The following is a 21694-nucleotide window of genomic DNA, read 5'->3' as shown; positions in this document are numbered from 1 at the left end:
CAATTGATAACTACATTTAAATATGTTTCTATATGAGAAACAGACCATTCTCTAAATGGAATGCTTTAAAACAATATTCCAGAATTTTGGTCAGACTTCTGGTATCTTGGATGTGGTCTTGAGCTCCACATTGTTCTTCCTGGAAAATAATAAAGTGAAGTGTTAAAGTAGGTTTGACATCATGAGTTGCTAGTTCCTGGAATTTAATACATATTGGGATATGGGCAAACAAAACCATATAATGTGTCAGAAAAATAAAATCCAAACTATTGAATTTATTATTTAAAAGTTTTGAAATAAGTAAAAAAAAAATAAAAATCCAGCTTCTTAAAATACACTGTTTTTTTGTATGGAGGCACTGGAGAGGTGTTTGTACATGTCAGTGGATATATTTTATAATGATTAAAGTGTAGATCATGATTTCTTAAAAGTACTGTGGCCTGCTAGCTCCTCTAAGGTTTGATTGTCTATATTTATTTATTTATTTGTTTATTTATTTATTTATTTATTTTAAATGCCCCAAAATGCTTTAAAATAATCCCAGAAAGATTTCCTCACCCCTTAAAAATGAGAAGCACAGAGCACCTCTGTCTCGGGGTCATCTCTCGGGCGTTCTCACAGTAGTGGTGTCTGGAGCCCCCTGCCCACTCCTCTGCAGCGACACGGTGTCTCTGCCACAGTGCTGGTGCAATTGCTTGTATGAACATAATCTAAAACAGACCAGCAAGCTAATTTGGGGGTTGAAAATGTATATCAAGAAAAACCCACAGAAACAGGTGTAGTCCTCTGGCAGCGAGGAACCACAGTGTGATTCAGGGCTGTGTTGGCATAACCATGGGGGCAGCAAACAGGAGTGGCTGGAAGAGAGAAGGGGGACCAGGAAATCCTTAAGCTAGAGCTGCTGCCAAAGCCTTTGTGTTGTCAGGCTAGGGCCTTGGTGACTAATTCTGCTGTTTAACCTTGAGCAAACAGTGGTGCTGAGAATAAATTCCTTGAGCTGTGGCTCAGCATGCTGATCTGCCATGTCACTTTGCTTTATTCTTGTAGAGTGGTCTTTGTTAGAGAAACATCTGTAGATCCATGCTTTCTGGAAGTGATTTTGTCAATATGTGTTGTGTTCAAATGTGCCAGAGGTATTTCGTCTCCTGTCCCATTTGCCTTCTGTTTGCTCAAGGATTGACGTAGATGAGATGATTTACACAGAAGGTATTATTTCTCCACAGGTGGTTATTTCACATCTTTTTTAATCAGTGTTCAACTCGGATTTATGTGGTTGTGCTTCACAATTACTATTATAATAACCCCACGTATTGTTATGTCTTGGCCTTTAGACTTCCATGGGGTAATTAGGAGATCTTTTCCTGGGTAGCTAATCTTGAAATTGTACATAAATTTTATTAACACCACTGCCAACAATTAAGGTTCATGCTTTGTGAATTAGGATTTTACTTTTACAGTTTCTAGACCTCTTTGTTAGCTGGAATTTGGTATTGAGGTTAGGATAGGTAGATTGGTGTTGGTTTTCTTTTAAGCTTCAGAATGAAGCTCAAATGCTGAGACTCTGACAGAAGCAGATGAATTTATATAAAATTTTTCAAGCAAGATCTTAATTGTTCTACTTAGTAGCTTTCTTTGCTTAGTTCAGACATCTTTAACAAAGCTGTATTGTTAATGAAAGGAGATGTAAAAAACCCGTGGGAAGACATAGAAGTTAATGTTTAAAAATACACAAAGTGATTTAATAAGTAGTGTTGCATTGTCATGTGGGAAGGAACTGAATTCTTTCAGCAGATTAGTTTTAAGATGCAACCTTGGCTGTGCCCTCCTAAGCAAAGCAGCAGCCCACCTAAAACTTTCAGTATAAAGGTATTCACCTATTCAAACCAGAAATTGTGTTACACCAGTATTTATAAAGAATATGATTGGCATCAACTGGGATCTATGACAGCTTTGAATGAAAACAGGAAAAAGCAGACTTCTTTCACAGTAACCAAATACAGTATTGGCATTTATTTGCATTGATGAAGATACTTTAGCAAGTGAGCTACCCCATCAGTTCCTAAGTTAGCTGTTGTATGAGAAATGTCTCTAAAAGCAGCCACGTGCGTATTTCAGTGCTATAGACTTATGTTTAAAATAAGGTTTTAAGTGTCCAATATTCTTTAAAAAGCTTAAAGGCTGCATTGCTGGAGTTCTTGTACTCCGTCTTCTAAACGGCTTATTCAAATACAGTGTGAAAAACTGAGTGTTGGAGTCCTGAGTATTTAGAGCCAGGACTGCAAAAGGGAGTTGAAGGTGAGAGCCGAGGCTTAGGAGCAGGAGCTGTTAGGGTAACAGTTTGTCAGAAAAGTGGTAGGGTCATGCCTCCTCTTCCAGCAGCAAAGAATTTGCTTTGCTTGAGGTTGGTGCCTCTATCTTGTCCTCGCCTATGAACTACAGTTGTTCCAAGTTATAGTCAAGACCCCAGATGAATTATTTGCATAGATTTCACAGCAGCTGCATTTTTGTAGCACTTCATGAAGAACTTCTGCGTAGTAGAATTGTTCCATTTTGTGCTTTCATTTACTACAATTGAGTTAAAAGCCTTGTCTTTTTTCTATTTAGATACTCACAGGAAAAATTTATTCCTCCTAAAAGCTCTTCAGTTTGTATCACACTTCTAAGCAATAGGTATCCACTCAATAGATATTTTAAATGGAGCATCCTGGAGGGGAATTGGGCAATGGCATGTGCAACTAAACACAGATGAGCTTGTACAGGTTGTACATATAAAAGGCTTTAAAGGCTCTTATTTCACACAGAGAATGTTAGCAAGAAGATCCAAACTACATCCTCTGCAAGCTGCATGCCTCAGAGAAGGTGTAGCTGTGAGATTCGTAGGTCAAAAATTATTTTTAAGACTTTCCAGTAAGGTAGGTAAATATTGCTTCTTTAGTCAGGATTCTTTTGACCAAATAAAGTTATATACTTATTATTTAACACAGATTTTAGAACAGTATGTTCATCATTCAGAACCATCCTTTTCCTTGGTTAAGTACCAAATAATTAATATGTGCATATAAAAATGAGGAACACTGTACTAAATCAGCAGGGTTTCTCTTGGCTTTTTTCTTCTCTTCTGCTCAGACTGTGTCTACCATGACAAGTGGCTGAAATGGTTTAGAAACCAATAGATGCAGTTCAGAGAAGGAAGTAGTAATGCAAGTGAAGAAACTTTAAGAATGAAGAGGAAACAACTTGTCTGTTTACTTCTGTTGTTAGCAGAAGAGACAGGAATGAAGCAGGGTAGGTCATTCAAATCTGTGAAATATCTCCCTGCCAGCATTTTTGGTCTCAAACTGACTTGTTTACTTGAATGACCTTAGTTTTGCATTGGTTTTACTCCAAGTACACAGGTCTAGTGTATTTGTGGTTATTCCAGTAAGGAAATTTTATTGAAATATAAAGACAACTATTGCTATTGCTCCTGTTGCAAAACAGTTGACTGAAATCCCAGAGGTCTCAAGGAAAGCAGAAGTGGACATCATTGTGTTCAGTCTTCAAGCTCTGGTGTACATGAAGGCTGTCAGCCTTTTGGATACATGCTCCTGCCAGCTAAGGGCAAAATTTTCCACTCCTTACTGGGCTGCTGAAGTTTGGGAGCAAACTTTAAGGCATCCTTTGCAAGGATGCTCTGATTTTATAGATGCAAACAAAAGCAGAAAATCTGCTAACAAAAGACATTGAGAGTAAAGAATGCTAAACTTTACAATGCTCTCCACTGGGTATGAGAAGTGTGATGTTGATGTAAGAATAGTTTTCCATTCTCTGCTTAGGAAATCAACCTATCTCTAGTAGCACCTTAGGTCACAACAATGGTGTGCCCTGCAACATGGGCACTGGCAAAAAAAATTAGCCTACTGGAAAAAAGGGGAATTTTTTTTTTCTTCAGAAATAGTCTTAAGTGAATAACGAATAGCAGTGGGTTTTGGAAGGGATTAAAAAAACAAACAAAAAAGTGTAAGTATTTCACATTAAAGGAGAAGGGTTTTTCCTTATCTGTGGGAAAGAGGTCACTGGTTACAAAGCCAGAAGCATCTCTGGCATGAGATACTACAGAAGCTGCAGGCAAGGACTGTGCAGGTCAGACCCATCTCAGAACTTTGTGTCCCTGATTTCTTTATCATGTGGGGATGGGCAAGGCAATTAGAGCCACTGAGTGGGAGAGGGTGCTCTCAAAATGGGAAAGAAGAGGAGGGGGGAAGGGAAGGGACGGTCTGTGTCCCTGCTGCTTGTCACATCCCATTGACTGTTCCATTTCCATGAAGAGTGATGCTTAGGCTGACCAGGCCCTGTCCTCATTACACTAACTCGTAACTGTTCCCTGAATGTTTTATTCTCCTTTTTTTCCTGTAATCTTTGACTACTGTGTTCCTAGACAGACAGAAACAGGGTAAGTACCTTGATACATTTTTGGTCTGCCGTATTAGGGAGCTCTGAATATGTTTTTTTTGCTGTTGTATGTGTAGTCTCCACTTTTCTGTTTGAACTCCTTAACTGTGCTGTGTGTGAAGTTTGCAGCTGAACCAGCTCCAGACAAACGTCTGGGGCAGGTGGAGAGTTGTTTTGGTGTATTTAAGCCATTTGCTCTTCCATAACTGCTGGTGCTGCAGGCAGCAATGTTGTTCAACCACTGTCTGCAGTCCAGCCCTGAATATTTACACCTGGGGACTAGGAGGCTTTTGTTCGAGAAATTTCTTCTTCTTGCTCTTAAAATGAGCAGGAGGAGAACAGGGCCTTTATGAGTGTCTGTTGGTATATTTCCAAGGTGTGCTGCATACTGGGTGTATATATATAAAAGTTTCCTATTGTTAGTGATTGCATATGTATTTAATAATTTTGAAAAACATGTATTTGTATAAAAGAATCCAAACCCAACCTGTCAGCCCTACATCATCTCTCTCCAGATGTCCCAGTTTCAGTTTCTTAATTTTTGGTCTGAAAAGTTTACTCTTGGCTAAAGTGTTCTCTGTTGTTGTCTAAGGCAAATACTTTAGAAAACAATACAATCAGGGAAAAAAACTACAATTGAATCTCCTTTCATATGGAATTGAAAATCTGTGGTTATTCAGGCTGGAAAAAAGAAGGCTCAAGGAAGACCTTGTAGCAGCCTTCCAGCAGCTAAAGTGAGCCTACAAGGAATCTTGAGAGGGGCTTTTTACAGGGACATGTAGTGATAGGACCAAGGGGGAATGACTGAACTGAGAGGGTCAGTTTAGATTGGCTGTTGGGAAGAAATTCTCTACTCTGACGGTAGGGAGGCACTGGCATGGATTGTCCAGAGAAACAATGGATACCCCATCACTGTAAAGGTTCCAAAGCCAGGCTGGATGGGCTTGCAGCAACCTGGTCTAGTGGAAGGTGTCCCTGCCCATGGCACAGGGGTTGGAAGTAGATGATCTTTAAGGGCCCTTCCAACCCAAACCATTCTATGATTCTGTGATCTCCCTGGCTATAGAGGCTATATTTCCCAAAGTCAATAGCTTGTCTTCTACTTCTATTTTGTTGGTAACTGAATGAGAGCTAATTAAAAATGCTTAGAGCCTTTCTGTGTACCTTGCAAAACTGAAACTATAACAGATTGGCTAGCTTCTCACTTTACATGTAACAATTGAAATAGTAGAGTTATGACTGTAAAGTGAAATGCTTCTTATTTCTTTTGGAGCAGTCATAGTTGCATATTTTATAGTGACTGGTAATTGGTCTTGAAACTTTTTACACCTTGAATAATAATTGAATTTTAAGTCAGCAATTTTAAAGCATTTTCTTTTCTTTTTCTCATTCTCTGCCCTGCTTCAGACCAGAGGAAACCAACAGAAGAGTGAAAAATGTAAGACAGTTGCACGTTAATTGTGATTAATTAATTTTAAATGCTTGTGTTTATGGTACTATCATATTTACCTTGTTCTTCTACTGTTGATTTATTTATCTGATGCAAATTAATACCATTTTACAATGATCTCTATGTGCGGCTTACTTTCCCAAATCATTGTAATAATTGAAAACAGTACTTACATCTGCTTACTTGAGATATGAGATGCATCGTGATACTCATTAATTTGTTTTGGTGGCAATCTTAGCTAATACCGTATGCAAGATTTTGCAGTTCGTTATGGAAACATCTCTAACAGCATGCTGAGATTCTTTTACACTGGCACATGGAATGAGAGGAATGTAATTAAGTTTGTATTCGTGTTTTGTTTTTTTTTTTCTGATTGTTTTTAGGTTTTGATTACATTGTACTGGCTTGGGAGAAAAGCTCAAAGTGACCCTGATTATAATGGTCCATACCTCAATCTTAAAGCATTTGAGAAGTTATTAGGGCAAGCATTGACCAAGGTAAGGAATATAAAAAATGAAGCTAAACGAAGAGCTTGAGGTTTATAGTTTCTTATACAGCAACAATTCTAAACAGTCTCTTGGGGGGTTTAATTTTCTTCTTAGATTGGAGAACATAGTAATTTGTTTTATTTGTTTTGCTTGCTATCAAGTTCCATATGAAAGGAATGATTTTTAGCTTACATTGGTTCTTCTGCTACCCATATGAATTTCAGAATTCATCTGCTCTAATTGATGTGGTAGATTGTGAAGAGCCCTATCTCAATCCTCTTTGGCTGAGATGAAACAGATCTAAGATATTTTAAATATTTAAGAAAATTTAAATATCAAGCCTCCTGTTCAAGCTGTTGTATGTGTTATTGTGTATGTGTTTTAGGGGTTTGCAGTAGTCTTTGCTGAAGTTTGTGAATTCAAAATGTTAATGAGTAACATTTGCACCCTAAATTATTGAAAAAGACCTTTCAAAACTTACTCTTGTAGGCACTTGAAGAGTCCAGCCAGCCGTGCAGAAGTGGGAGAGATAGTGGGTACGGTGACATTTGGTACGTTGACCGGGGAGAGCCCTTTTCATCTTCAGCCACTCATAAAAGAGACGATTCCTTTGATAGCTTGGACTCTCTTGGTTCAAGATCCTGCACAAGCTTTTCATCAGATATAACCTTGAAAGGTGGCAGTGAAGGTATGTTTTCCTCTCTAAAATCTTTTACTGACATGTAGCTTATGAGTGTGGGAGAAGACAATGTACGGACCTGGTACTTGGATATCCTGTACTTAAACCAGCTTGAAAGTCAACTCTAGTTTTGGAACTCCTGCAGTTTCATTTTGCTTAAGCAAATATTGACCTCTAACTGTTGGTAGGAAAAAAGCACTGCTCACACAGATCTTCCTGGGAAGAAGGGTTGCTGAAACTCTTGCTCTCACTGACACATTTAGGGGGTGTGTGTGGCCAGGGTATATTCCCAGAGTTCTTTAAGGGAAATTGCTGGGAATTAGATCTCGATGGGATCACCTAAAATTGTCCAGTTGTAAAAGTCTCTTGCCTTGTTCTTAGGGTGGCTGTGTCAAACCACTACATCTTTACTTCACTTGTGAACATTCAATAAGGTTTTCCCCTGCAGGTTAAATACTGAACAATATTCATTACTTTTAGTAGTTTGTCATGAAAATAAAGGTAACAGGATTGGAACCCTAAAACAGCACTCTAGCCTGTGTTTCTTTGCTGGTTTTAAATTTCAATACCAACTTGTAGTCCAAAGTCAAAAAAATTGTGAGGTTTTGGATTTTTTTTTCATGTGAACAACAAAATCATTGAGCAGAGGCTCCATGGAGCATTGCTGATCTATGCAAGGCAACATTTAGCCATGTTACATATGTGATGTACCCTGGGCTTCTACTGGATGTTCATCTGGTGAGATGAGCTCATTGCTATATTATTTGCTGTTAACTTGTCTTTGTTAGTAAATTTGTCTTGCAGTTACTATTTAATTAAAAAATTTCTGTGCAGTTTTTTTGTCTTCAGTCTGGAGGCCAGCAGTTTGTTTCCTGCAGGGAGCAGTGATAATGAAAGAATGGAACAAATGCAGGAGGATAATGCAAACCAAATTGAGTTTAATGGATCTTATCATAGCTTTGCCACAGACTTCTAAAAATACCTCTCCGACTGTTCTGTCAGTAGCTCAGCAAATTTGCAGCTGAAACATCTCAAATACAGAGATAAAGTGATTTTAGAAGACTTTGATCTAAGTTTTAGCTACAAGCACACATCTAGAGAATGATGTTTGTGTCTTCCCTTTCTTCTACCTTCTTTTCGAAGGTTGCGACAGTGACACAGACTCGGAACTGCCTTCCAAAATGCATGACTCCCACAAGGATGACAGGTCTTACCGCAGGATTTCTGTGATTGAACCAAAACCTACCACTGACTTCAACCGTTTCTTACCCAACAAAAACAAGCAGACAGCATACGTGCCAGCACCTTTAAGGAAGAAGAGGTCAGAGAAGAATGAGGACAACAGGAGGAGCTGGGCAAGTCCTGTTTTCACTGAGTCAGATGGAACGTTTTCCAGGTACTGGCGTGTTGTCTTAGTAAAGTGGGCTTTGATTTAGAATTTTTAAAATAAGTTACTTCTTTATTAGTTAAAGAAAAGCTGTTCTTGCTGCAATAAAAAGTCAAGTTTTTGTTTTTCCATGTTTTATCGAAGGGGGACGTTTTGGTGTGGTTGTATGGTTTGGTTTTTGGTTTTGGTTTTTTACTTTTTTTTTTGATGTTTGAGTAATGTTTTGAAGCTGGCCTGACTCCAAATGTATTTAAATGGTCTTAAATGTAAGTTCACGAGAGATAGACCTATGGTTTTAGTTGCTTGTTAAAGCTTCCAAAATATAGTGATGAATTTCAGTTGTCCGGCTTCTTGATGCATTCAGATGAGATTAGTGGGCAGTTCTTGAGTTTCACCATTCCCTTCGTGACTTCACTGTCTTCATTCTATTCCTCTTTCGGTCAACCTCAGTGGACGTGACACGAATCCTGTAGCTTCATGCCAAAATAGCAGAGCAGAGTGTGGGCTCACAAATCCAGCTTCCCTCCAGATCACCTATGAGTATGACAGTGGCTCTGATTCAGAAGATGAAAGAAGGCTGCCTGACATTGTTTTGGATGACTTAGCAAATCGTAGATTTCTAGTCAAAAAGAGCCCTGTAAGCTCTGCTGCACCTGGACACCGTTTCATGTTGCACAATGACTCTCCTAAATCTTGCTCGCGAGAAAGTTATCCAGCTGGTCCACTAGCTGCAATGCTTGAACCACTGAGGTCAGAGATACTAATCCAAGATCCAGTAACTATTGCCTTACCTAAATAGCAGCCCAAAAATAACTCCATAAAGTTAGTCTTCTAACCGGCATTTTAACACAGCTTATAATTTGATATGCTTTTTCTGTCAAATTTTGTATTTTTGTCAGAGAAGATAGGATGCTGATATAACCATTTAACTTCTTTTAAATTTTTTTTATTTAATGTATCTTATTTTTTCTGGTGCTGCAGTGATGAAATTGAGAACTAATATGCTTCATTCACAAGGCTGAGCTCCTGAGCCAAAAAGCATGTCTTTTTGCATTCCTTATGTCAAGTTGCTCCTAAAATATCTTAACTGATTGGATATTTTGAACAGTAACCAGAGGAGGCAGAGGCAATTGGATACTAAAGAGGAAAACAAACCAAGAGTTAACAATCCTTCACAATTATCTGGGTATTTTGATGAGGACGAGGAAGAAGTAGGCATCCCAAACATTGAAAAAGATGATCTCTATTTTCGCAAGCTAAGTTCTTCAGCACCAAATACAGTTGTTGCTTTTGACAAATTTCTTCCTAAGTTTTGGACTCCAGAGGAAGAATTGCTATGGAAAAAAATCAAGAAATCCTCTTTCAAACCCTGGTATAAAGAGATTCAAGGGTTCAGGTGCGTTTTCATGCATGCCTGTTTCTCTCCTGTGTGCAAAGCCTAAATAAAGTGTAGCTCTGTGACTTTGAATTTTTAAATTTACATTTCCAGTGTAGCAGCAGGATATGTTTTATTCCTTTTTCTTTTTTCTGGAAACGACTGAAATATTCTTTTGTACTTGAAATATACTATTGCACTGTTGCCACTGTGCATTTTACTCAGTGAGTAGACTTCATGTTTTGTTTTTTTTTCTTTCTCCTCTGCTCATTCTTTGTGCTGCTGCACAATAGAAAGAGATCAGATTCTGAGGATGAGGAATTTGCTTACAAACAAAGCTGTACCATTGTTGCTAATCAACCAAAATCAAGTTTTGACTGGAACAGTAGCTGCAGAAGGGATCAGAATTATAAGCCAACTGCTGAGTATTTGGGAAGCTCATTGTCACAGATTGCAGAAGGAAAAATCTTGGAGTCTTCTGATCAGCCCAGGTTGATACTGCTGCATGAGCTGTTCTCTTGATGCATCAAAAAGAAATGGCTGGATATGCAACAGCTAAATGAAATTAAACCACGTCCCGTGATGTCATGCTTTTTTGGTTATTACCGTTTTGCTGGTTTGTTGGGTTTGGGTTTTTTTTCTCTTTTAATGTAGCCATAAGTTGCTGGCCTTCTGAAACGTCTAAATGTGAAAGTGTAATATGCTGCATAGGATTACTGGCTTTGTGTGTGAGCATGTAAGTGTGATGTTTCTGAGCAGGTTAGGATGCCAGGATACCTTTGCCTTGGTTGGCGTGTGCTGCGCTACTGTCAGTGGTGGTGAATGCCAAGTGGTGTCGTCATTCTTATTGGGATACTGCAAGTCTAAACCAAATGTATATTGCAATACGTTGTGATCTGCTTGTCTCTTGCTAGTTAATGATATTTTTACTTCCCTCCTTTTGTTTTATATGCTTCAGTCAGTTTTCGTTACTTCAGGCCCTGCAAAAATACACTGACTACATGTCTTCTGAAATGGAGACCAGAATTGATCCTACTTCTGGCCCTAGGCTCATAAAATGTAGAAAGAATGTTTCCTTTGTACCAGGAGGCAAGCAAGGAGATGAGGAAAATGGATATCTATATCCAGATTTGGAAAACGATGATTTGTTCGTTCGGAAAACTGGGGCTTTCCATGTGAATCAAGTTGTTCTTCAAGACCCCCGGTATTTAAAGAAATTCTCTGAGCAGGAGCCTCCTCTAGAGGGTGAGATAATTCTGCAGCCCAGAGAGGGCCAAACTGTGATTCCAGATTTGGAAAAGGATGACATGATTTTTCGTAAAGTCCTCTCTCAAAAAAAAGAGGTGCCTTTATCAGGTGCTCCCGACAAGTATCACCCAGCACTGTTTCCTGATCCATGGAGTCTCCCGGAAGAGATCCGGTCCAAATTTCTGTGTTTACTTGAAAAAAACACGACACCAGAGGAAAGGAAGAGCAATGGCAGAGTGTTGTCACCATCTTTACACCATAAGAAGGACGATATGCTGACCCGCAAGATTGAATCTTGGAAAGTGGGAAGCAATGTCCAGCCTGTAAATTTCATCCCAGGTCCATGCAGTGAAGAAGACTGGAAGAAGTGGGAAGCAATCAGGGAGGCCAGCAAAGTTAGACACAAGAAACGGCAGATGGTGGAGAGGTCAGGTTGTGTCCTGCACAGATTGAGTGCCCTTGAACCCTTCCCATTCAGAAAAGCATCATCCTGTGCTGAACCATTCATAGAGTGCCAATCTGCTATTTGTTCGTGTCGTCCTTGAACAAGCTTTTTATTTGCTTTGAGTAGAAGCTCATGACTGCAATACCATATTTTCAACAAAAAAATTATAAAGTTTTCTAGTTTTAGGCTGCCACTTTGGAGGAAATGGGTTATCATTCCCTCAGGCTGCATTAATTTCTTTCCATGGTTGAACAGTGATTATTCAAAAGACTATGGAGGCTAGAAATATTTTCTTTTATTCTACAAGATAATAGGTAACAACATTTCTGAAACACATGAATGCTTTAAAGACAAATTCTGGAAATGGGCATTCTGATATTCTTGCTTGCACCTATGTTTAAAAATGCTTGTAGACTGTCCTGTCACAGCTCTTAGATGATTAGATGAGGTAAAAAACAAAAAAAGTGTTTTGCCTGCCCAAAGTCATGGTGCATGCAAGTTGTGTGTCTATGTAATATTGAAGTCCACTGTGGCATATTTTATTCTGCCAATACTATCCCTCTATTTTCATACAATCTCAATTAATTCTTTCCTCTGTTTCTTTCCTGGTATTCTCAAAATTTCTGCTGTCTGACTGAATACTGTTTCATAAGTACTTCCTATCTCTCCTTTGAATTTTGTATTTACTGGGGGAGAGTGGGGTTCAAAATGTTTACTTAGCTCTGAAAATACGGCATTGCAAGTTGCAGATCTCCCAGCTGTGCATCATTACTTTGTGACTAAGACACTTTTGTGTTCCAGTTGGTATTTTGATGTTGCTGCATTTAATTTTTAAGCTTAATACTGTTAACAAAGTTTGAGCTTCACTGAGAAATATTTCTGAAGTGCTTGGAAAATATTGCATGTTTTAAAAATTCATTAAGTAGAATTAAATAGCTATAGGATAAAATACTCATATTCATATTCATATCCTCTTGAATTGCCCTGGATTAGTTGTGTTCAAGGATTAATGCACTTAACTTCTATATAGGGTCTTTTATTCTGGTACACATCAAGTATTACTTTCAGTTAGTATCAGAAATGGTTGAAGTAACAAGAAAACAACCTCTGTCAACCACACTTTTTGTTGGGACTCAAGCTGGCATTAATTTTAATTTCTTGAAATGAGTCTCTTTTGAGCATCGTGCTGTACAGCAGCACTGGAATAAGTGGTGCAGAAATAATACAAGGCTCTATTTGTGCAGCATTGCTAAATGAAAAGTGTTGGAAACTTGCAGGCAGCCTTGTTCTGACAGTTCTGCCCAACTTTGCCCATCATGCAAGTCCTGGTGTGTTTTTTGACTGGTGTCCAATTCCTGATGTGCTATTCCATGCTGGCTGGTTCCCAAGCTTTCAGTTTCCCCATCACTTGGTGAGAGTGCTGGTCTACTAATGGTGTTAATGTTGTTATCAATATCAAGACACTGAATCTTTTCTTTTTTGGTTTCTGATTTCTCAGACTGTTTCAAAAGCTTTCTGATGAGCAAGGGTAAGTTTTATAAAAGCTTGTAAGATTGTAATGCTATTTATTTGGCCTCCTTTTATCTTTATGCATGCACAGTAGCTAAAAACTCATGCTGAAAACTTGTGCATGATGCTTTGTTATTCTGTTCTTTGCAATTTACGTAACCAACGTAAGAGATAAAAGCTGTGTATGTGGCAAAAGTTCTCTCTGCTGTCTTGTGTATTCAAGTTATGGTTATCAGGCACTTTGAAAATTAGCTCTAATGTTTTATTCCTGCTGAAGTGAAAAATTAGGTTTTTTTAACTTAAATTAGGCTTTAAAACATTCAAAAAGTGTAAAGGGATACTAACAAATATTTTACTTTGAAGGCTGTACAGCTAGAATCTGAAAATCTATAGCAGTGGTATTTATCAAGGGGTTGGTGAATGGTCTGGGGTTATTTTATATCTTCCAGGTTATGAATGCTCAGTGATAAATGTATAGATTTGTGTCACAGGAACCTAGATGTTGTTTATGATGAACTGCGGCTCAAAGACAAATAATTTTTCCACTTGTTGTGTGATGGCATGCTAAGTATTCGGGAATGCATGGTGTTCTAATGATTTTTTTAAAAAATTTTTCAATTTATTCGTTTATTTGCTTTTCTATTTTTACCCTGAACCTGGCAAATGACTTAACACTTACACAAGTGCAAAATATTTCAGCAGAACTTAGGTGTTATGAGAGAGAGACTCAGAAGACTCAAGTCATTAGTTAGGTTTTACAGTTTAGGACTGAAATGAAAACTGAGATCTAGTTCCATGCTATGAATATAAACCTTTACTTAGGGTATATTTTCTTTAGGTCAAGATTCTCCTGTTCTGTTGCAGGCAGATATAGTAACTCAAGAAAAAGAAATGGAAACTATAAGTTATGTAAGTTTTCTTGAACTCGTCTGGAACAAATTTGATACACCCTAATGTAGTATTTGGTTACCCCAAAACACTTCTATGTGTGACATAACTCTGAGCATAAAAAAATGAGGGAAAGAGCTGTACAAGAAAAGAGTTTCTGCAATAGCAGCCAGGTGATTTTTGCTGAATTTGGCACTCTTCTCATTCAGAAAATAGATAAGCAAACAGATACAATGAGTTAATGCCCAAGCCTTTATTTCTAGAGGCCAGAGGCCAGTCTTATGTTACCAATGAAAGTGAGTTCAGCCTCTTGGGAGGAAGTGAAAGTCTGGTTTGTTAGTTCAGAGATCTCTTGGAATGCAACAGATTAGAGCAAGGCTCTGTGCTGAATCTGTTTTGGTTTTTATCTGATTTTCCATCATATCAGAGATGTGCCACATTTTCAAGTCCTGCTAGAACTTAGTTACATTCCTCTATAACCCATACTTTGGATAAACGAAAACAAAGGTATTTTTGAATACCAAGAAACAAAAAATACCCCCAAGCCTCAGAAACCTAGCTTTCCCTTTGTGTTATATCATCTAACCTTATGATGAAACACCTGCATTTTGCTTACTTTCTCAGAGGCTTATGGTCAGATCTCATCAGGAGGTTCGTCTTATATCTAAACTAAATGTCCTGTTAATGCTTATCACTGTAGTGTGGAAGAATAAAGGAAAAGTAGCATGTGTTGGGGAAGAGCATGAAAGGTGAGCTTTGAGGAATTTAGGTTAAAGGGAGCTAGCAAGTAGGAGTTCCTGGGGAAACTGTAACCATGTTGAAGAAGTTAGCAGGGAGATGGCTGTGTTCACCATGCCAGCTTGAACAGAGAACATATCAGAGGCTTGGGGATGATCAGCGTAGGCTAGTGGGGCCTGTGACATCCATGAACAGAGCATTTAGCAGTGAGTGACCCTTAATTTTTTGGAAATGGGCATCAATAACTGATTTCGATTTTATGATTAGCCTAAGTAAGGAAAGAACAGGCAATGATACTGAAGCTGTTAGAGGAGATAAGTCAAAGGATGGGAATTTGGATCTGGGGATAAGGGATGCCTTTTGGGACAAAGAAAGAAACAAGATCAATATAAAGAGAATAACAAGTTGGAACAGAAGTAGCAGCGTTCTATGAGGAGCTCAATGTGAATGATCAGCGTGGAGATGTACAGAGCTGCTTATTTCCTTAACCTGATTTTATTTGCTCAAATACCCAACTAATGACTCGTGTGTTGGCACTAGAGAACATCCCAGTCTTTCTCATTCAGCTGCCAGTGTGTGTCCTGCTCCATTCAAAATAACATTCACAAGCATTCAGTTGTACTAATATAAATCTTTCTCTCTCTCTGAAGGTTTCACTTGTGTAAACGAGGGCTAGGATGTTATAAAATTGAGTTCTCTTTTCCCTTTCTAGGAGTAAATCTTTGAATGATGTCAGTGCAGACGAGCTGCAGACAATGCGCAAAATCCGCTATGAAGAACTGCAGAAGATAAAAGAACAGTTACAAGAACAAGATCTAAAGTGGCAAGAAGTAAGGACTGCTTTTCACCTCTCCTTGTGTGTCCTGCTTGAAGGGCTGGCTGTCACCTGCCTTCAGTGTCCCTAGTAAACAAGCTTCTGCATGTGTGCAGCAATTCATGGGGCTGTCTTCTAAAATAATTCATCTCGGGCAGCTACTAGAGTTTATGGGGATGCCTGTTTAATGCAGAACTGAAATTATTTTAAATATCATCCTGAGTTTCTGATTAGTGCTTCAGGATAAGACTTATATGTATTGTAATAAAGCCTTCAGGATTGATTTCTGTGGACATAAAGAGAAATTGGGGCATAGTTTCTTGTGTTATCTCCAATTCTTGAATGCTTTTTTTGGAGAAATGATTGGAATGTCTGAGTATTTGATCCTCTGGGAGAAAGCGGAAGAAATAATACTTCCTTGTGCAAATTCTTGAGGCTTCTATCCCCTAATAATTCTGTCTTAAATCCAGCTTGTAAACTGTATGGTAGCTTTGCACAGCATCATAAACATATCTAAAGGCTTTTCAATTTATTAAAATCCCTGCTTGACAATGAGTATCAACAAGAAGCCAAAATTAAGAACACAGCACCAAACAAGAAGTTCATAGTTGTTTGTTTAATGCATCTCAGTTCTAATATTCAGTACTTCCCTTAGCTCAGCTCTGGTATTTCATGGACAATATTTCCAGTTCACATTGTGGTTTTACAGAAATGAAGAAACTACAGAAATATCTGTTTTCAATTTAGAATTTAAGGCATATTTATTCTCAAGCTAGTGTATCATTCTAACATAGTAGTGATTTGGAAAAATAATGATATCCCAAACTCTAAAGCCTTCAACAAAGAAATACAGATGGCATTTGCATTAGTTTTCAATTATGTGTGATTGGGTGAAGTATTTTAGAAAAAAAATGAAAAGGGGGAGAAAAAATGGGCCAAATGGCATAGAGTCCAATAATTACAATTGTTAATTTAAGGAGGCAATGAGCCTGCAACTCTAACTAGAACATGACAATCCCTTTATCATTTAGGGGAAGGTACATGAAAATGTGTCTGTGATGCAGACATGTAAATAAAATCAGGATAATAAATAGCATGTAATGAGATGCCTCTGTAAGTCTGGAGAAAACCTGATGGTATGCATTCATGTTATTGTAAATAGGATCTAGCAAAATGGAAGAGTCGTAGAAAGAGTTACACTTCAGAATTGCAAAAGAAAAAGGAAGAGAGAGAAGAAATTGAAAGGAGAGCCTCTGAGGTGTCTGGAAGGAGTACCAAATCACTGAAAGAAATGCAGCAGGAGAGGTAATGGTCCAAATGGGAGTATTATGTTTAAGAGCATAAATCTGAGCATTTTTATTCCTTTGAATTTTTGAGACTCTTTTACCAGCAAGTTGCGATTGATTCTGCAGAGATCTTGACAATTTTAGTTGCAAAATAAAATGTAGAAATCTCAGCAATTGAAGGGCTGAATATGGTTTTCTAATGCACTGTTTGCACAGAATGTTAAACAGTTTTCTCTATAAATGATATTTTACTCTGCTATGCATAAATAAAAGTATTGAGAAGTCAACATTTGCATTCTCTTTAAATTAGTTAAAATAATAGCAATGAACTGGATAGTTGCCTTTTTGCTCATGAATAAAGTTAACTATTTCTCTTCCTTCTACCACTGCATTTGCTGGTTTTTTAGCCACTGTAGAGAACTGCAACCAGAATTTTAATACGTCACAGAACTGTAAACTTTTACTTGATTTCCCCTTCATCCCGAATTTTTCCTCCTGGTATTTACTTCCTAAAGAGTAAAAAAGTCCAAACTGCACAGTACCATTTCTAGAGGTGATAGTCTTATTTATTTATCTGCTTATTCATTTCAAATGCACATATGACCGAGCTGAAGGTAATATACACATGGCATGTATTCACCAAAGAAATAAGTCTAATCTTTTGGATTTCTTTATTTTTTTTTCCTATTTTGTGAGGACAAAAATTAGTTGCTTGAATAAAAGTGTGGATGGTAATTGTGTTGAATGTTCAGTATCAGTAAGAATATTATAACTGATGTGTTAAAGATTATCATTGTAGTGGTTTTTCATTTATGACAAAGGAATGAATAACAAAAAAATAAGAATTATCTGAATTTCAGGGCACTATCTTATTTAGATATCTAAAATTCAGCATAACATTTTCATAGAGCAGAAAAATCAAGCACAGTTATACAGTTCAGGCAGTGTTACAGGACTATCTTATTCCTGCTCTTTCCTAAATAAATCTGAATTTCTGAGGATGTATAACTTGAATGTATGTGTATCTACATCATTTGTAGCTATGTGTAGCTATGTCATTTTCTTGGCAAAGAGTTCTGTCACGGTGGCAGCCTGATAATGTGATAGTAGTATGTCTGACTGTTATGAGAGTGTTGAACTGGGGAGGAGGTGGAAGAAGATAGATTTAAAAATATATATAAGTACAAATATATTTAAATGAGGCTATTCATTTTCATTTACTGGACATTTATTATTATTTGGTTTATGCTCTGCCTTAAACATTTACTAGTTGGAGGAGTTTAGGCCTGCCGGTTTGTCAGGTCACTTTGGTATTTTAACAGCCTCTGTTCCCATAGGGAGGAGAGAGATCAGAACTCCTATGAGCAGCAGAAACAGGAGCACAACTGGGCATATTCACTGAACGACGATGTGTTCAGTGAAGAAAAAGCTCCTTCCGCAGCTGCAAAAGATTGGTCAGCAGCCAAAGATTACCGTTTGGAAGAAGATGCTTCCTACAGCATTAAGGACAGCAGAAGTGTGTACACCACACAAGCACCCAAGGAGAACCTGCCAGAGAGCTCGGCTGCTCGAGAAGCTCCTGCGCCCCCTGAGAGCCTGGCGCAGGAACGGGAGCAGAGCCTGGCTCTTTTGTCCACTCGCTACTCAGTGAATGCTCAAACTGGGTCAGCTCAGGTTTCAGCTTCTCTCCCGAGAACTTACCAGAAAACTGATACCTCCAGGTTAACATCTGTGGTTACACCAAGACCTTTTGGTGTCCACTCAAGAGGAATCTCATCACTTCCACGGTCGTTCACGGTAAAATTCTGCTTCATTCCTGAAGTCTGTAAATGGGGGGTCTTCAATAGCTGGGGGAACAGTAGTTTTAATGTTTTGTTTCTATTTGAAAAGTGCCTCCTGTGTGATGAGGGCTGTGTTAATAGAGCTCTATTGTGTCTTTAGATGTTTACTTGTGTTTCTGTGCTTAAACGCACTCCTAGAATTAAAGCTGGTAACTATCTTTGGTAAAACATTATTTTTATTACTTGTAGTAAGTCTCCTTTGTGTGCTTTATCAAAAACCTGTCCTTGAAGGTGATTATCTGGAGCCAACTTAACATAATTAAGTGTTAAAGATAAATTTTTCAGGTGATAAATGTTTCCTCTGCTCTGCTGACTTTGTTGAAATTGAAATTTTATGCTAGGCTAAATTTTGTCTACACTGTAAAGCACTGAAACAATGAAATTGATTCCCCCCTGCCCCATAACAATGATGATTTTCATAGTTTTCTCCTAAATTCTTATTTGTTTAAATGTAAAAAGTGGTAAGAATGTAAATAATTCCAAGTAGATGACTTTAACAAGTTTATCTTTAGAAGTCTGGACTATTTATTCTGCAAGTATTTAAAGAGAGAAAAATATATTTTTCTAAGTAGATAGTTAACAATGAGTACAAGAGCCAGAATTTGCTCCAAAGAAGGAGGTGGTGTTGTTAAATATAAAGATCACTGAAAGATTTAATGATTTCTTTTTTAAAAGCACTTATTTACCAAGCTGTCATTTTTTTCCTAGATGGATGATGCTCAGAAGTACAATGGAGAAGTAGAAAAAGCTAAAAGAACTCAAGCTTTGTTCACCAGCATTTCCTTTTCACAACCAGACTCTGCACACCCTCTCTCCACTGGTGTATTCAGAAGCAGAGGTGAGGAGGAAGAGGAGGAAAAAGGTGTTCAGCCAACACCTCCTCCTAGTTTGGCATTAACTTTAAAGTCCCAAGATGAAGATGCTGGGAGCAGTATTACTAAGCCAGAATATGGCATTCCTCCTGATTCTCTTTCACTTGCATCTTCTGCAGAAACTGCGAGTCCAACAGAGCCTAAGGATGCAAAATCCATGGTAAGCATGGAAATAATGTGGTTACTTGGTATAGCTGAATGCCACAGCAGAATAAAATAGAGAATAAATAAAAGTGCATCCAATGCAAATATTTTTCTGGTAGTAAGAGGACATCTATTACTATTTACTTTTATTTAATTAAGGGGAAAGAGAGTATTTGGAGAAGAAAAAATTATTTTTTTGGATGAATTTTTCCTGTCCATTTTGTCATGTGTTAAATTTTATTTATCATTTTAATTTAGAATAGTTCTTCTGCATATTGTTTAATGCTTGCAGAGTTTTTTCTATTCTCCAAATTAGCACACTGTGCATATAATCAGGTGTGACAGTTAGATGAATTATCTGAGCTGCTGTAGCATTCATTTGCACTTTTAAACTGGTGGTGGAAAATAAAGATCAGCCTTTCAAAGGCTGGCCATAAACATCAGTATCATACTATCCTTTTTTCCATCTGTTGTGGCTTGGGCCTTTTTTTTTTTTTAAGCTATTTACTTGAATCTAATTAATGTTCATGCTAATTTTTAAGTAAATCACCATCTTCTTTGTGCATGTGCTTATTGGATAAAAGGTTGGGTCTTTCAGTGTTGTTCTTGAAATATGTATCTTAAGTGCTGTTTCCTCCAATTGATTGCATGTTTCACCAACAACAGCTTTAATTTTTGATACCTTTCTGTACTATCTGATGACTCAGTTCATAACCCTTGACAGATTTGCATTCCTGATCCTGCTGTAAAACTTAATTGTGCCAGTTTTTTGGGTAGGAGTCGTAAGACCTTGGATGCTGATTTATGAAATCATTTCCCATACCACCTTTTTAGAAATTCATTTGCTTCCAAACATTCTTCTTCCTAATCACTTGTGGAAAAGAAATACATTGCAGTTTAATACCCCTGATGCCTCTTGGCCATTGTAACGACTTTATCATAATTTTTTGAAACTGTGATTGCTATATGAGGAAAGAGATAATGACCTTTTCTTTTCCTGTGTTGTAGCAAAAGCAGGCAAAGGAGTTTCTGTTTTAATCAGTGAAAACTGACAGACTTGATATGAATTCTTAGTATCTGTTTAAGCAAGGCAAATGAGAATAGCATGTACTAGGTCCGTTTGGTTTTCTCCTGTCATTAATTATGTGATTATAAATTTTTCCTGCTACAAGTGAGTATGATGGGGGTTATTTAAAAATTTTTGCAAAAAGTTAAAAAAAGTCTTGGTTGTGTTATGTAACTTAAGCTCTAGGTTAAGAAATGCAAGTTCCATTTGATGTGTTTGTAAATCATTGCCAGAGAGATTGATATAGTTCACTAGTCATCAGGGTCATAACACCAGGTCTGTGGAGCACTGTTTTAGGGATGACCTATAAAAATGATGAAGTTCAGTGTACAAAGTCACATTATTCCTCTGACAAGATAGATCTGAAGAGTTATGTTGGAATGGTGGAAAAAAAAATAAAAAATAAGACCAGTAGTAATTTCCAGGAACACACTCAAACTCTCTAAAGGTTTGTATGTTCTTTAGCCCAGTGTGCTAACCTGTTTAGTAGATTCACTTTTAATATACTCACCTAAGGACTTGGGATGTATGGGAGCATTTGCAAGCCAGTAGCTCTAACCTGAAGGCTTAATTTCTAACCTGGGCTGTAATGGGGAGTGCTTTCCCAGGAACATTCCTGTAATGTGAGGCGATACCTTAGGATGGTGTCATGCAGTGCTGTTTTCTTCTCTATCCAGTACTTAGGTGCTGCTGAAATCACCTCTGTCTGCACCTCCCTGACACTCTGGCTGGCTGCATCTGCTTGTTCAGTGCCCACTGTAGCTGCCTGTTGCATCTTACCAACATAGGAGCTTGGAGGAATTGGCATAGGTTTCAAGACTTTTAAATATTTTAAGTTAGGGGAAATAAATCCGACTCTTCAGGAAGGCTGGTTCACTAGGGAACTAAAATGTAGGTGTACATTTAATGCATGTGTAAAAACGTGCAGGGTCCCTTCCATTATCATTTTGCTGGAAAATATCTATTTTAACATTGTTTGACAGAAAAATCTGGTTTTTTCCAGTTCTATATCAATGTCAATTTCATGCTGATG

The 21694-nt window shown here is 37.8% G+C and overlaps 1 protein-coding gene across 17 annotated transcripts in view; it reads left to right on the top strand.

Moving 5' to 3' along the window:
• Positions 1-21694, top strand: part of LMO7 (LIM domain 7) — a 130954-nt gene that overhangs the window by 80391 nt on the left and 28869 nt on the right. For 9 of the 17 annotated variants that reach the window (XM_088069004.1, XM_088069002.1, XM_014250450.2 and 6 more), the window contains 13 exons: positions 5839-5869; positions 6265-6378; positions 6859-7057; positions 8192-8444; positions 8886-9185; positions 9544-9831; positions 10104-10301; positions 10769-11485; positions 13002-13031; positions 15351-15468; positions 16615-16757; positions 18076-18535; positions 19288-19611. In XM_088069004.1, coding sequence (XP_087925130.1) covers positions 5839-5869; positions 6265-6378; positions 6859-7057; positions 8192-8444; positions 8886-9185; positions 9544-9831; positions 10104-10301; positions 10769-11485; positions 13002-13031; positions 15351-15468; positions 16615-16757; positions 18076-18535; positions 19288-19611 — 3175 coding nt within the window. The remainder of the gene's footprint in view (positions 1-5838; positions 5870-6264; positions 6379-6858; positions 7058-8191; positions 8445-8885; positions 9186-9543; positions 9832-10103; positions 10302-10768; positions 11486-13001; positions 13032-15350; positions 15469-16614; positions 16758-18075; positions 18536-19287; positions 19612-21694) is intronic. The other 8 variants (XM_088069009.1, XM_088069013.1, XM_014250506.2 and 5 more) reach the window with 6 other exon arrangements.

Source organism: Pseudopodoces humilis, chromosome 2 (genome assembly GCF_049639895.1).
Source record: "Pseudopodoces humilis isolate 2021_Gansu_Grassland_sample_001 chromosome 2, ASM4963989v1, whole genome shotgun sequence".
NCBI lineage: Eukaryota > Metazoa > Chordata > Aves > Passeriformes > Paridae > Pseudopodoces > Pseudopodoces humilis.
The sequence above is the reverse complement of the archived record's forward strand: the minus strand, read 5'-3'. Positions and strand labels throughout refer to the sequence as shown.